The 15790-nt window shown below is 49.5% G+C and overlaps 6 protein-coding genes across 6 annotated transcripts; 1 reads left to right on the forward strand and 5 right to left on the reverse strand.

Moving 5' to 3' along the window:
* Positions 1-506: 506 nt before the first annotated feature.
* On the reverse strand, positions 507-1748 carry ABOM_010018 (DUF3431 domain-containing protein; the record flags this gene model as incomplete). The annotated part of the gene is made up of 1 exon (XM_022537146.1): positions 507-1748. The coding sequence occupies one exon, from the start codon at positions 1746-1748 to the stop codon at positions 507-509; it is 1242 nt and encodes a 413-aa protein (XP_022384625.1).
* A 1271-nt stretch (positions 1749-3019) lies between these two features.
* hrdA (E3 ubiquitin-protein ligase HRD1) lies at positions 3020-5491 on the reverse strand (the record flags this gene model as incomplete). Its single annotated transcript, XM_022537147.1, has 4 exons — positions 3020-4879; positions 4948-5220; positions 5301-5405; positions 5468-5491. 4 exons carry the CDS (start codon positions 5489-5491, stop codon positions 3020-3022), a joined length of 2262 nt encoding a protein of 753 aa, XP_022384624.1.
* A 1270-nt stretch (positions 5492-6761) lies between these two features.
* Positions 6762-8476, forward strand: ABOM_010020 (putative MFS transporter; the record flags this gene model as incomplete). The annotated part of the gene is made up of 2 exons (XM_022537148.1): positions 6762-7013; positions 7076-8476. 2 exons carry the CDS (start codon positions 6762-6764, stop codon positions 8474-8476), a joined length of 1653 nt encoding a protein of 550 aa, XP_022384604.1.
* A 290-nt stretch (positions 8477-8766) lies between these two features.
* ABOM_010021 (COP9 signalosome complex subunit 1) lies at positions 8767-10435 on the reverse strand (the record flags this gene model as incomplete). Its single annotated transcript, XM_022537149.1, has 4 exons — positions 8767-9780; positions 9840-10120; positions 10176-10220; positions 10297-10435. The coding sequence occupies 4 exons, from the start codon at positions 10433-10435 to the stop codon at positions 8767-8769; spliced, it is 1479 nt and encodes a 492-aa protein (XP_022384605.1).
* A 981-nt stretch (positions 10436-11416) lies between these two features.
* Positions 11417-12588, reverse strand: ABOM_010022 (uncharacterized protein; the record flags this gene model as incomplete). Its single annotated transcript, XM_022537150.1, has 7 exons — positions 11417-11567; positions 11668-11694; positions 11747-11830; positions 11902-11919; positions 11972-12156; positions 12220-12366; positions 12406-12588. 7 exons carry the CDS (start codon positions 12586-12588, stop codon positions 11417-11419), a joined length of 795 nt encoding a protein of 264 aa, XP_022384606.1.
* A 792-nt stretch (positions 12589-13380) lies between these two features.
* On the reverse strand, positions 13381-14080 carry ABOM_010023 (uncharacterized protein; the record flags this gene model as incomplete). The annotated part of the gene is made up of 3 exons (XM_022537151.1): positions 13381-13749; positions 13820-13914; positions 13975-14080. 3 exons carry the CDS (start codon positions 14078-14080, stop codon positions 13381-13383), a joined length of 570 nt encoding a protein of 189 aa, XP_022384607.1.
* Between the last annotated feature and the right edge of the window lie 1710 nt (positions 14081-15790).

Here is a 15790-nt window from a genome sequence, read left to right on the forward strand (position 1 = left end):
CAATTGATTCCTGGGGAATGGGCATTCCAAAAAAAAAAGAAAAGAAAAGAAAAGAAAAGAAAAGTAATCTAAGTGACAAAGTGTAAAAATAGAAAAAAATAATGTGGATTTTCTCTGCTCATATCCATATCCATTTGGAACCAGCCAAACTGCAATTGGAGTAGGTATCAGCACATTTTTTGGGACAAATGGCAACAATATAGATCACTTAAGCCTCAAACAATCTAAGTGTCCAATCCCAAATATTTCGAACGAAGGGTAAAACTAAGCAGCATTGAGGAGGGCACGAAAGCCACACGGTCTCGAAACCATAATGCAGAAATATAAACAAGAAGGTAAGTCTATGGCTGCGGGCGTGGGCGTGAGCGTGAGTGTATATCATGTATGGGGAAATTAAAAGACCACCGGGACCGAGGCAATGTCCAAAGTCTTCATAAGCCTGCGTAAGACCATTCACCGGTAAGCGAGGCCGTAAGTTATGAGTATTTGGTGCAGTCGTGAGCCGTTTAGAACCCATCTCCTTCCCTCCATAGTCTGCCTGCCTCTAACGCTCTCGCTCTTGGGTCCTCTCCGCGCTTTGTGGCGTTGCGTAGCATCTCCTCGATTGTCCGTTCCTTTTCGACAATTAGCTGCTCCAGCTCAGTATCTCTGCCCGGATCGGGCACTGAGACGTGGCTTTGTTCGCCTAGGGTGCCTACGATTCGCTCGATTTCGATGGCCTCTGCATCTCCGCGCCAGGCCTTGAGGTCTTCCTCCAACTCTCCCTTCTCCGAATGTAATTTTCGGAATTTGTCGTATTCCTCCTCGCCGCCAAAGCAAATTCCGTAGCCATCGCAATAACAGACGTGCTCCTTGGGACAGACGACATTTTGACCCGTAAACACGACATGCCACAGATATTCCCAGATTCGGCCAGAGATATAGTCACTCAGTTCCGTTCGAAGAATCCAGTCACGATAGTAAACGAAGCGCGCTTTCGGGATAGCGAGAATGCGCTCGCGCGAAACGACAAATTGGGCACAGCATGGCTGTGCGAGGACATCGGGAATTGGGTCATCCGGGAAGATTTCGCCCCACGACCTGGCCAGCATGGTTTCTTCTTGCTTCTGTTCGTCTGCTTCCAATGTGCCTGGATGTAGCCAATCAGGACAGCCAGGTGCCCATGTACAACGCAAGTTCATGAACCCTTCTCGGACCACCCGCGCGGGGTTTAGACGTTGCAGCATCTCGGCGGCATTACCGTTGAAGATTTCGTCATTATGCCAAGCGAACTGATGTGAGTGCATGAAGGCAATAATGTCGGGTAGTTTATCGTAGTGGTCAATAATATAGCTCAGATACACTATAACCTCATGGCCCTTGTTCTTGGGAGGGTGCAAAGGCGCCGAGGGATCGTCAACCACGTAGACGGCAGGCTGCCACTCGGGAATTTCAAATTGAATCCATTCTGTGTCTTCAAGACCAGCTTGGGGCACCACCAAGGCCTTAGTATATGTTGACCCGGGAGGTTTAGGAACACCAGGCACATAATGGGGCCGAGGCGCGTAAGGCTCTCTCGACGGCTTATCAACCACCCCGGAAACGTTTACATAGCCCGACGCCGTTGGATACGGGGTCCCAACCAGGTCGCCCAGGCCAACAACCTGTGGCATATTCCGCCATTGCCGGGAAAGACTGCTGACCGTGTATAGGAAGACGATAAAGAAGGCGAGACCGAGGAGCGGAATCGCGCGCCGTGAGAAAATCATGAGATGCGGTTGTGAAGAGATACGCCAGTCGGAAGACTAAATAGTAGTTTGCTACAGCAATTCATGGGAAAGACAGTTAGAATCGGCGTTCAGCAGGGCAGGCTGTCTTGCAAAAATGAACCGACCACTTCATCCGCAAAGGCTCCTGTGCGAGAAAGACCTGGGCAAGCGATTGCGGGCGCCTTTGGGAAATCCCAGGCCGAGAGAACTCACAATCAGCTGAGGAAGTGACGCTTCATGGAACGGTGAATGGATCCGTCCGCGAGAGTAATTCTGTTATTTGTATGTCTCGCGGCGTCAGGGGCCAAGAAGAAAAGGGAAAGAAGCCAAGCCACAGCCACGCAGCAAGAGGGAACTAAAGTGAAACAAAGGAAAGGAGCTCCGCTCCGATAAAGATATTCATCCGGCCGAGGGCATCAGCAGTGGTATGTTCAAGTACTAGTACTAATCTCAAGAGTAAGCAGCGGACGGGGAAGACTGGGGGGACGGAAGGCGGAGATGTTGTCGTCAGCGGTGATGAAGCCGATCCGCGACTGTGGTTACATGAACGCAGGACCAATGACCATGTTTCCCCCTGGAGAGTAAGCGCGTAACACATTTCAACTTTAATTTAATCCGACCGACCCTGCAACGGTTCTTCTTTTTTTGTCTTTTCTGGGAGCCCCACCGTGAATTGTACAACAAGACGTTGACAGATAAGATGCGTTACAGAATGTCGGCATCGGAATGTGATTGGTTGCTATTCTTATTCTGCAAGTCGATTTAAATGGTATATCAAACTATAATCTATTCAGAATTCGTAATATCCATCTAATCTTAGAAACTTGTCACCAGAACATCCCATCGATGTCAGATGATATACATATACACCTTGATTGCATCGCATATAGAAAAGGAGGATCGGGCGAGGTCAATTGCTGCCACGACTATGTACAGACGAGTACATGCATGTAGAGACATCCGTCCACCCGACAGAGGAAACAGATCTCCTCCACAATCTCGATCAGATGGCTATGCTAAATGGATTCCAACATGACAAAAGGGGGGAATCACCAGGCATGAGTCCCATCGCCTAGAACTTCGAATACACAGACAACCCGGGTATGATCTTTCTGCCTCGCTAAGAACGCCGTTGAACGCTTGTTTCCCAAATTTGATAAGACAAATGCATCGGGCAAATGGATAGTGGGGAGTACAGTACTTGCAAAGTATACAGAAAGAAAAAAAAAGAAAAGAAAAGAAAACGAAAAACTCTAGAAGGGAATCCCATGTCATGTCTCATCATCCCCGACGTCCTCTACCGTTGCCACCCGTGCTTTGCCCTTCGATGGTGATGACGATGAGCTGTCTTCTACCACACCATCCTCACTATGATGGACACCCTCACCATGTCCAACGGATAGAGAGCTGGACTTCTCAGGTTGTCTCTCAGTTGTCACTTCTGTCCATTGCTCCGACGCTGGCTCAGCATCGTCCGTCGCAGCAGTGGTTGGCGCCATTGCTGAACCCCAACCAGGCAGGGTACGAGAACCCGAATCCACCTGGCTAGGACCCTGCTCATCCTGGCTTTCATTCACACTGTTCTCTGCCAACGCGGGCGTCTGGGACTCGGAACTGCCGTCAGGCGTCTGTACTGGCGGAGCTGCCACAGGAACAGTTGGTGTGGGCGTCACGCTTACCGCCCCACTCGAGCCCTGTTCCGCTGAGTGGAGGGGAAGAAGGGACCAGCCCGGAGGAAGGCTAAGTCCTTCCGGTAGTCGTGTATCGCCAGCCGTCATGGCCGGTGCTCTCAGGTCCGATACAAATTGTCGGCGAGTCGTTGTTATTGTAGATGGCGAAGGAATGGTAGGGTTCTGCGATAAAATGTTCGGCAAATCGAGGGGATTTGCCTGGGGATTCTGGAGACTCCGAAGCCGCTGAAGTTCGGTCTGTAACAAGCGGACCAGGTGGAGTTGATCCGCAGTGATCCGGAGATTGTTAATCTCCTGCATAATCTGCTGTTCCAGTTGGGAAAGGTGGCTTTGCATATCAGAGACGGGCGCTGGGGCCGGCGAAGGGTGGACGGTAGGTGGTGGTGGTGGTGGACGTCCGAAGCCAAAACCAAACCCGATCTGTCTCGCGCCAGGGTTGCCATTATTTGCTGGCTGCAAGGGAGCATTGCCTTGGTGAATTTGCTGATGAAGATTGTGGAACATGTCTCCTCGGCCCGCGCCGAACCCAATCCGGAAGGGCCCAAATTGGTATACACGAGCTCTTGGTAAGCCATCAGCAGCTGCATTTCTCCCGGGAGGCTGATTCCCAGCAGGGCCACCTTGTAGGCCCCCAGCACCCCCGTTGCCTTGTCCGTCATTTACCCCCGCCCCTGGCTGGCCGCGGTGACGAGGCGGCGCGACAACTGGGCGTCGACAGGTTGGACAGTTTTGCTGTCTTTCCAGCCAGCTGCGAAGGCAGGCGAAATGCAAGATGTGACCGCAAGGGAGCTTCTTCGGGCGGAGTCTCTCGGAAACCCGTCCTCTTGTTGGCCCAACTCCGTCCGCGGGTTGCTGCCACTGTGCCATCTCCTCCCGGCAAATAATGCAGACTTCTTCCCGTGCGATTTCCTCCGCGGTCGCATCTGGATACCGCTCGTTCATATCACGAGTAGCATTGCGGTAGCGAAGGAAATCCATGATTCTTCGACCGAAGGAACGAATCGTCACCACTACGTCGCGCAGGATATGAATCGGCAGCCCGTAGAACGTGAAGAGGATGGCAAAGAACGAGAGATACACGGTCAGCTTCAAGAAATCCGTAAGCAGATCGAGATAGAAAACCCAGCGGCCTTTTTCCTCCCATCCTGGGACATCAAGTTCCATCTCATTGATGTCGTTTTCATCGGGTAAGTTAGTGGGAGGAGAGAGTTCTCCTGCCTGCGCACTCCGACGAATAGCCTCCTGTCTCTCAGCTCGAATCTCCTGACGACGCTCCTCCACCCTGGCCTTCAGCTGTTGATGAGTAACATAGATCTCTACCAGAGAAATTGAGTACCTGGCGGCGGTCGAACTCGATAGGATGGTGAGGATGGCGAACTCGAAGCCGAACATGACCATCATGTCAGGGCGTGCTTGCTCAAGGACCGTCCGAACACAATACTTTAGCATGAAAGAATTGAACAGAACCGCGAGGAGCAGTGAAGTCGCCAGGCGAGTATGGAACAGACGAGGGTTGGCCGGGGTTGCTGTTCCAGGTATTCCACGCGGCCTTCGCCAATCCAGCCCCAAACCTTTCCGACAAGTAGACAGACGAACATGACCAAAAACCAGCCCCCCAGCTCCCCCCGGAATATGGTCATGGCCAGACAGGTTTCCGTAACGGCGAACCATGCCTTTTCATACAACTGTTCGGTTTCGATGGGTCGCAAAGGGCCGTACAGGAGACGCTGAAGCCAAAAAAGAAGGAAGCCGACTGCCAACAGACAGACATTTGTCAGGATCTGCATCCGTTAGACGATATCCTCTCAAGTAGTCTGTAGGCGCAGAGATCATTAGAAGAGCGCACGCGGCGGCGACCTACCATAAGATTGGCACTGCTTTGAGAAAGGTAAACGCAGGCCGAGTAGAAGTTCGCCCTCTGATGAAGCGCCTTTAGAAAGACACCTGTGGCTAGGGCCACTGAGACCTGTAGAGTGAGGCAGGGTCAGTTTTCCATTAAATGCGAACCGAACCATGCGTGCCACTTACCCCAGTATATGCGGCAAGCCTCATGGCAGCAGAGGCGGGCGAGAAGCCCGATGTCCTGGACAGAAAGCCGAAAGTAGAAGCCAATAAGTTTGTCAGAGGGACATCGATAGCGGATAAACAGGATCAACGCAACAGGAGGAGAGGAAAGGGAAGAAGATTGAAGATTCAGGCCAGCGATCGCGTGGGCGGGAATTGGAGATGTTCTGGACAGCTATGCTATACTTTACTTTGTCTAAGCAATGGGGGGACCCGTCACCGCCCGCCGTGGCCTTACGTCAGCGCGGGTGTTCCGGTTCTTGTCTCCTTTGAGTTTAGTCTGGACATGGAGTATAGATACTACTACTATGATGCACCGGGAGCCTGGGTATGGCTTCGGGACTGATTTCAGATCGGATCTAGTTATTTTCTGTGAAACCAAACAGGGACAAGTTACGACCAAGAAGTCCATTCGGATTTCCTCGCCTTATATCTGGCCAACTCTGCGGAGTATAATTGACCGGGGAAGGTCAATGTTCGGAGTCGGGTATGATCGTATACATCCCCTGCTGATGTTTATATTGAGATGTGTCATGCCGAAGGACCTCACGAAGTAGCTTCACGAAGCTCATTGACATCAAAGAAAGTAAGAATCAAAAGACTTCTGCCATTCCACATGGCTATTATCCAGCGTAACCCCCACGTCAGAGAGTTTTGATCCAAAACGATCCGTCCAATCGTGGCGGGAATCATCTGCAATATCAAGGTTTGAATCCTCCACTCCGATACGGCTTCAGGGGAATCCAAAACTTGGGGTAAAATCCAGGCCGATTCCCAATCCAAGATTGCTTCGATGCTACTGTCATCCGAGAGAAGAATATTTGTCGGGCTCGCTGCCTTTGGATATTTCCACACCCTACGTCGGCATAGAACACGCACAGCGGTGGAAAACACACGCTATTCCTAAACAGGAACACTATACCACAGTTCAAATACGGAGCATAACGAGGAGGAGATATGATGCATTAATGCAGATTGGGGTCGAGATCGAAATCAGATAAAGAAAATAAAGTTCCAGCGATGTAGGAAATCTAAAAACAAAAAAAAAAAATGTCGAAGCAGACTCAGTTCGATCGGCGCTCAACTTCGACGCGCAGTCAGGTGATGTTGGATGTATCTCTTTTTAAGTCCACAGCTGACGTTTTCCCTCCATCTGCCAAGATCGGCTTCCCTTAAGACCATATAATCTAAGCGTATACTTAGGCTAATTCCTCCAACCCCGAATCAGAATATGACCTGAATTGATCGGAGAAGAGACATGGCTTCCCAACGAGCTCTATTTACGGCGAGCCGCACGCAGACCTTGACCTACTTGCTAGCCGTCTGTCCGTTTTCAATTGCCTTTCTAGTCTATATCAACTCCTCCATCTCGTTTGTGGTCACAGAATTGATTGGACTACACGATGGCGAAGGAGATGCCGTCGGAACCCTCGGATTTGCAGATGAATTACTTGCGCTGGTCGCTTGCCCGCTGTGGGGGGTGCTTTCGGACCGCATAGGTGTCCGCCATGTACGCTTCCGTTCACTCCTGATGTAGTTATGACTTGAAGCCTCATTTTTTTTCCCTTATAGGTATGTGTGGCTGGCTATAGCATCATAGCCGTCGCATTGGTTGTATTCGTCCAGGCTAAGAATGTTTACCCGCAACTTCTTCTGGGACGCTTGTTATTTAGCATTGGCGGCTCTGCGGTCTCGACCATGGTGACGGCAGTTCTTCCAACTGTGACGGGGAGCTCCGACGACCAAGAATCCACCGAGACAGCAGACACGCAGAACGGTTCCAACCATGAAACAGCATCTCAAGCCCAATCGAACGGCGACGCGAGTACGCCTTCCTCTCGATTGGCTGGATTCGTAGGAATGTGCGCTGGCTGCGGCGCCCTTGTATCTCTTGTTATATTCCTCCCACTTCCCGCCAAATTCCAGACACTCGGCTTATCGCCATCAGAATCCATCCAGTGCAGCTACTATGTAGTCGCTGTAGTGGCTCTCCTGGTCAGCATATGGTGTCTATTCGGCCTCCGGGATCTTCCCGGCGAAGAGGAAAAGACATGGAGCTCACTCTGGTCGACCCAAGAGGAGGATGACGATGAGGCAACATGCACTGCTGGCAGCAAATCATGCCTCCCGTATCTGGACCAATTTGGCGCGGCTATAGTTCTAGGATGTCGCCACAGTGACCTCCTCATAGGCTACATCGGAGGGTTTGTAGCACGCGCCTCATCTGTGGGGATCTCTCTGTTCATCCCCCTCTTTGTCAACCACTATTATCGAGTTCTGGGCGTCTGCAATGGTGGTCACAACGAAGGGTCCGAGGATATCAAGCATTCTTGCCCTGATGCGTACAAGTTGGCATCGATCCTGACAGGCGTCTCCCAGCTCGTAGCCTTGATCGCTGCACCAGGGTTCGGGTACTGGTCTGATAAGTCTCGCCGGCATCATCTGCCTCTCCTCCTTGCTTGCTTGGCCGGTGTCATCGGATACACGACGTTCCCACTTCTCCCCACACCCAAGTTCAGCGGAGAAGGTGGAAGTCCGAGTGTATTCGCCATCATGAGCTTAATCGGTATCAGTCAAATCGGGGCGATTGTCTGCAGCCTGGCCGTATTAAGCAACGGCATCCTGGGTATTAGTCTAACCCAGGAGACCCCGAAACAGGTATTTGACGCTGAGACTGAATCACACACTGAAGACGGTGCTTCTCGAACCAGCGAAACAGAGAGCGGTGCAGACCGACAGCCACTGCTCGGAAGGCCCAGGCATCAGAGACAGCAACAGCTATCCCACCTGAAAGGATCAATAGCCGGCGTGTACTCCTTGTTTGGTGGCGCAGGTATCCTGCTCCTTACTAAGTTAGGTGGCCTTCTCTTCGATGTTTGGTCTTCAGGCGCGCCGTTCTACATCATGGCTGGTTTCAATGGTGCATTGCTCCTGGCGGGCATTGTGGGCTGTCTTGTCAAACGCTCGAGGTAGAGTGTATTCTTTGGGGTTTGTTTAGATTCTTATTTACAGAATGTTCATTTTCGTTTTTTCCTTTACCTTCTCGCATCTGCTCCAAAACATATATCTACACCACACATTCCCAGATTGACACAAGAAAACAACACAGTAAAGCGGAACTCAGTTTACCAATTGCATAGAAGACATTTCCATCCTGGAACAATACAGTAATTCGTAAAGTATTTGATTTTCTACCGTGCCTCTCTAGTCATAATTCTGTTCATAGGTGGCTATCTCCATACTACCATCCCTCACTTCATCGTTCATTGGAACACCCCCGTCGGCGGTCGTGAATGCTTCGGCCCGAGTCCAGAATGCCCCTGCTTGCGCTGCTCATCGCCTAATGGGCGGACTTCAAGTCCTGCACGGATAATATTAGTCCGCAGTAATCTTATATGTGCCTCATCAATGTAACTTGATAAACTCTCCAACACGGCTTCCTGCACTTCTGTCCGTTGGTCGGTCTGATTGGATACCAGGACCATCTTTTCCAAGTCAATCCGGGAGTCCAGGGTTCCATCTTGAATGAGACCGATTAATTCTTGAACAAACGGGGACTTTAAGTGGATAGGTTGATCCTGTCCGCTGGGAGCTCCAGGAGCGAAGATTTTGGACATAGAGTCAAGCGTGACCCGGCTGAAAGGAACCAGATACTGCTGGATAGACTTCGTTCGGATGCGAGTGTAGAGAGTGCTGACGTGACGCTGCAAATGGACGTCTAAAAGGTAATCGGTTTGGTAAGACTCCAGGATATCTAGACATGGCCGGAATTTGGAATTGCAGAAGAAAGAGATCGCCCGGCGGATATGGGGTTCCAGCTCGAGGAAGTTGCGGAACGAACTATTGTCTAGCACACGCCGCTGAAGTTCATTGCGATCCATGGATGCAAGCGCGCAAAGTCCACCATAAACGGCAACGTCGTTGGACGTGAGCACTTCATTGTACGAGTCGCCTAAAGTGGGGTCTGTGCTCAAGAAGCTATTGGCAGCGTCTAGATACGCGCCAGAGTGCAACTGGGACAAGCCCATTGCGGCCGACATCTTCGGCTGGTTCTTAGCCTGTTCCTCTTGTTTCGATTGTAGATTGCGTAATCGCTGCACGTGAGACTGGACGCTCAGCCAGTCCCCACGCTCGATGGCTACATTTATGATTTTAAACAACATTGAGGCGATATGGCTCGGGGTCGTGCAGTAATCTCTCATGCGAGAATATGCCTTCGAAGCCGACACCAAGTCACCAATTTGATGGTAGTGCTGTCCGAGGTCTTCATTGCCCATCTGTGATACCCGGTCAGGATATATAGCGAAGTGTTATAGAGCGCTGCCAGGAAGCTTACTCTTATACTCTCTTTAATAAGGTTGTTTTTATACCCTCTCAGTTCATGCTCTAGTCGATCGGTCTCCGCCTTAACGACCTTCCGTGTACGATCTATCCACTCCTTGTCTGGTGTAGCTTCAGCCTCAAGCGGTGCAGCATCGGCGAGTGCACGGACTGCGCGTTCGTATCGGGAAACATCTTTGCTGGATTTGGCTTCGACAATCGCAGCCTTCAGTGCCTCGGCGGAGAGATAGGTGGAGCACGTGCCTATTAGAAATAGACGGTTGAACTTGGTTCGGCCTGGAAGCAGCATACCAGTTAGCTAGATATCGACGTAGGAGAATGAGCATCATACCAGTATAATTTGCAATGTACGATTCCAATTCAAACTTAGGTGGATCTGTTCAGAAAATTAGCGTCTCTTCCACTGCAGGCACACACTGATAGGTTTGATAAAGCAGACTATAAAGCCATACCATCAACCTTCACGGACGGTACCGTAGTAGCCGGTACTCCGTTTATGCTCTCTAGGTCGGGGTTCCCTGCACTTTGTAATTGTCCCGCATATGGACTTGTCGGATGAGAGTCGAAAGCATCAGGCGGCATGGATTCCATTTGGCTAAAATGTGCGTACACCTCGAGCCTGCAATAAATGAGCGGTATTAAGCAACTGTTTAGCTCCCCAAAGTTCTCTTGTGTCGATACGAGAACAGTTGAAGCCTCGACAGGTCACGCACGGAGCGAATGAGCGATATACCGCACGTCGAAGTGGAGTAACTCTTGGTTACCCGGGCAGTGTTAGTGGAGGTCGCCGTAGAGAATATGGAATCGACTGATGGCTGAAGCTTTGGGCAGGGAGGAGATAACTATCCCAAAAGCACTAGCAGAGTCGAAATCACAGTAGCGGGTGTATGTGACGGATGTGGAGAAAGAGAACAATGATCTATCAGATGGTCGGTCATCATCATATCAACATCGCACTTATCTCCGCCTACGTCTTCACCGCCTCCACGACCGCCTTTGTCGTCTTATGTCTAGTAAAGTTAACTAACTACAGGGAACATGACATGACATGATTAGTATCTCACCCTATCCTGCAGGGTGTTTGAAGCATTTGAAGACATGGTAGTTAATCTATACAGGAACCACTCCCTTCCCTAACAATCCATTGCAACTCAGGCTTCTTCATGAGTGCGACATACTGGGCTTCATCACCCCAACTCTGCAAGGGAAGATGAAGGCAATTGAATTCAAGCCTGAGTAAGATACAGACAGTCGGATACAAGATCTCTTCTCTGCATCTTCCTTCCTCTTTTCCTTTCCTTTCTCTTTTTTTCTAAAAAAAATTAGAATCCCGTGTTTGGTTGATCTTGACCCCTGCGAATGTTACGTGAGCTGCTCGGCATCGACCAAGTAAATCCGCAACATGTTCAAAAGCTAGCTGTGTCAGTCAATAGCCAACCTAGTCAGAAAGAAAGAAATATACACACATTCCTTTACTCGAGTGTTTGAATATCCTCAGTGTGAAGATCCTGATTCATGACAATGGGCATCGATGTATCTTCTTAGAGCTAGACTTGTCTGACTAAGTTACGTTCAAACAATCGTAAACAGCTCGCTGCAGTAGTCGTCCACTACAGCTTGTGACTCCCCAGTCATCACAATATCACCGGAGACGTTGAATGACAAGCTCGGAAGATTCTCATGAGTACTTGGAGTATATGTGTCAGTGAAACAGTTATGACAACTGGCTCAGGTTTCCTACCTGCGCTCATTCGAAGTAGCAAGTGTATCACTAATCATGATTTGTCAGTATCGGTCAATCCAATTCAGGTATAACACCTTACCTGCGCGTGGTTTGGACGTCCACAGCTCTGATTTATCAGTATTTTAACTGAGATGGCGAGAGAATCGGAGGCTACTTACCCGCTCCCCTGAACATATACGGAGGCAGGGTTATCTACATGTTCGACTAGATTACCTGACTCCATCTTGGTACTAGCGACAGGTCTAGATGAATTAATCAGGTAGTGTCAGCATGTTGAAGGGTCTATCCCGGGGTAGCAATAGAAGAATCGAACCTCATGCTGACATCGTGTCTTCAACTTTTGTTAGCGATATGCCTGTTTCACTACACATAGTCTGACCTACCTGTCATAGGCGACGCCTGTCTGCAAGTGAGCTGGGTTAGCGAGAGGAGCAGGGCGAATATTCTCTTTATCACCCGCAGCTGGACGAAGAGGACGGTCCTGGACATCACGACGGTAAGGGCCACAATCTCCGTAGTTGAGCTCCGGGCTACCATGTGCCGGGCGAAGGGGTAGTTCATGTGGTCCCTATCAACAAAGAGTTAACCATACCTCGTGCTTTTGAACTGTGTGCCTTGAGCGAATACATACTGTGTGGTTTCTTTCACTGGCATGCTCTCGAGGCTGTCGCCCACGCCTCCGGCGGGGGCGACAACGACGGCGATGAGTACTCACTCGATATACTCGAACCGGCACAGGTCGGCGTATCCGGTCGTTCAGCTCAGCAGCCATATTCGCCTATGAAACATGAGAAACTTGTCTCATCTTCTAGTGTACCTTGCCCTTTACATACCAGATGGAGTAGGCCTTGACGGACCGGACAATCCAGTGAAATATGCCCACGTTCCCAGCAAACATGGCAGCGCCGCCATTCCTATGTTTACTATGTGAGTATGGGATGGCCTCCCTATATATGATGTGTCTAGCGCTCAAGGGCCTTACCCCACCGTCGCGTGCCATGGTATGGAGATCAAGCAAGATGACTCTGAACACCAAGTAGTGTCGTCGCGAAGTTGGTGAAGGTAACAGTGGCCAAAGAGACCAAAACAAGTGAGCGATCAGAGGAGATAGAGAGAAGATTGCAACAAGAAAGCGCTGGTGTGGAGAGAAGGAGTAGATGAAGCCGATCATGAAGCAAGGCAAGTGTAGACGCAACGACCAAATAGGAAACCACGGGGCCCTGCCGGATGTGTTAAGCCACATAATCAATACTGACGTTTCGTCGGTTTCTGTCAAGTGAATGCGCCTAGCATTCGCTCGTGCTACGTGAATTTCGGTGATAGTTCATCTCCTATGCCTGATATAGAAGCCCATACCCAGTAATTCTACTGAGAGTCCTATGGCATATTTATGGCAGTGGGCAGTATGCTTGGTGGTAGACGGCTAGAAACCGAACTGGAGGGAGATAATGTGACTTCGTGTTTGGGTCCTCAAAATTATCACAAGTCAACGCTTTCCAAGAGTTTTTTGTTTTTTTTTTTTTTTCAAGCTTTAAATAACAAGTCATGATTATGGTTATTAGAGAGAAGTATCATCAAGACATACATACACGCAACGCTCATAATAAAAATGATAAAAAAAAGAACTTCATGCAAGCGAACAATTATGCAGAGACATCGCACGCTATGACTGGAGATAAAATGTATTAGTGATGCCAAAGGATTTAGTCATGCTGTTTTGCCGATGACCCATTGCTCCCAGAAATGTTCAGCTGTCCATCCAACGTGCAATGTCATTTAGTCAAGGCTATTCTCAGAGCAGGGTCGCAAAGCCGGCAAAGAACCCAGCCATCACGACGGCCAGGCCGTAGATGTGGTTCAGATCTGCCGATGGCCTGGAGGCAACCCCGTTTTTATCCGGGACGCCAGTGAAAGGAGGCAACGAAGTAGTCGCTTGAGCAGTCTTGGTAGTCGCAGAAGTGGTAGTATTGACACGCTTGGGGTCTTGAGCGCCACAAGGGTTCTTAGAGCGGCAGTCAGACTGGCACTGTTGTTCACCCTCGCAGTTGTTAACGCATTGGTTGTTTTGCTCAGTGCAAACAAAGTAGGGGATTGTCTGGGAGTATTCAGATGCGTTGGGAGACTGGTTGTTGCTGCAGATACACGAGTATACAAGGGATTTCTGTTTCATAGCCAGAGGCAGCACGTTAGAGTGTCTCTTCAGGTCACGATGAATTATATCTATAACTCACGTAGTCGCATTTGTTCTCTTTGGGGTTGCCCGAGGCCCCGGGCAGTTGCAGGCAGATGAGAGGACAAGCCGAGGTTTGTGATTCGCACCATTGCTCTATCAGGATCGAAAGTCAGAACGGCTCCTTTTGAGATTACCAGCTCGTGGAAAACTCACTTCTTGTCGATTCCAAAACACTACTTGGGTCGATAGCGCTAGTGGTCTGGCTTGTAGCGAGACTGGCTACAGTGGCAACGACGGCCAAGGAACTAAGGAGAACCATTGCGATACGTTCGTAAGATAATGAAGCTTAACGAATGACTGTAAAAGCTATCATGGATTTAATGGTGAGCTTGTAGTTGTACATGGGGAGCATCATTTGGACAGGACTTACCAGGAAGGTAGGAGGAGAAAACAAGAACAGAGATCTTTCAGTAATGAATCGATTGTATCCAGATGAAGATGTTCAAATTAGGTGAAAGATTAACAAAGACGTGAAAAAAGACAGGTGGAGGAAGATGGAGGGGGGAAGGAAAAAAGAAAGGAACGAAGGTGAATGATTTCAATGGCCCGATATATACAGCATGTACGACGACGCCGTGCTCCACGTCCTACTCTACTAGTAAGTTTCCCGCCATCCGAAACGAGGTTGGGGTGGCGGCGCTATCAGTCTTCAAATCTTTGTCTGGCCACCTGGTGGAGAGCTCCTTGTATGCCTCCTAGTAATTTAGCCCACTTGTTATCCCATGTTGAATCGAGGGTGTTGAACTGCTTCCAGGGTGAGAGCTGGTATGATTATTACACGAATGAGCACCTGTGGGAATTTAATAGGCCTTGAGAGAAACTACCAGCATTCAAAAATGGGCCATCATGAACTGGTCTCTTCTTTTTCTGACATTCTTTCATTTAGGGAAGGGAAAAAAACATCTATCACTGTCGATCCGGGGCAGCTTCCCGACGGTGCCGTATACGGTACGGTACTAGGGTCCGTACTAGCCTACTAGTGCTACCGGTAGGGTACTGGGCAGGGAGACCTTCATAGGTAATGTTTCTAGAATAGCGGTAATGCAGACCGACAGACCCTGATTGCAGAACTGTCCAACCTCTGCGCATGATAATGATTGTTCCCCACCTCGTTGATAGGTGGCTATCTTTGGACGTCACAGACTTGTCTTGAACTTTGACCTCTCCACGATACCGGGGGGGAAAAAATAAAAAAAAAATAAACCACGCATATGGTGCTAGAACGGCCTGGAATGCGCCGGAGCCGTTCAGTGACGCTGCAAATACCGAGTTGTCTGGAGGAGTTTCCTTGGATGGGAGGTTGAAATGTCTCAGGTGAAAAGTTGTTGATTACCCGAGGTTCAAACGAAGTGATTGGGCCACACGATGCTTGGCTTTGCTTTAGCGTGGCTTGAGGGACGTAGAATACAGTAGTTCAGTCTGTCACTACCTTTCAGGGTCTAGTCACTTTGTTTAGTGTATGGGGAGGGAGAGACTGTTGGGGAAAGGATGGAATAATGCGACGGAGCGAAGATATATTAACTATGGATCTCGTGAGGCGAGGATCACGAGAGATTTCAATTTGATCAGAATGCTGCCTCATGAATAATGACAAAAAAAATAAAAATGAAAAATGTTCTGTTGCATATCTATTGACAATATTGGTATTAACGGCCCACATAAATACAGACCATAAGAATGTAGGCCTCTCCGAGTGGAGTGACACATCCCTAGCAGTTTCGACAACAGGACGTCTGAAGCTAAATACCCCTTTTGGCAGGATAGCCACATGACTTGAGTTTGCTTCAGACAAAACGACCAAAAAGAAGTGGGGACTCGGCCCAGTCTCGTGATTTCCGAGCCGTAACTCAATGGGAACTTGAATGGAACTGAATTAGTCTGGTTTTAACTCCCTCTGTCGATGGGCCCATTTTTGAGAACACATGAACAAACATTCCGCCAGGGAAACAGAAAGAAAGGAAAAAGAAGG

Source organism: Aspergillus bombycis (genome assembly GCF_001792695.1).
Source record: "Aspergillus bombycis strain NRRL26010 chromosome Unknown contig00127, whole genome shotgun sequence".
NCBI classification, from domain to species: Eukaryota; Fungi; Ascomycota; class Eurotiomycetes; order Eurotiales; family Aspergillaceae; genus Aspergillus; species Aspergillus bombycis.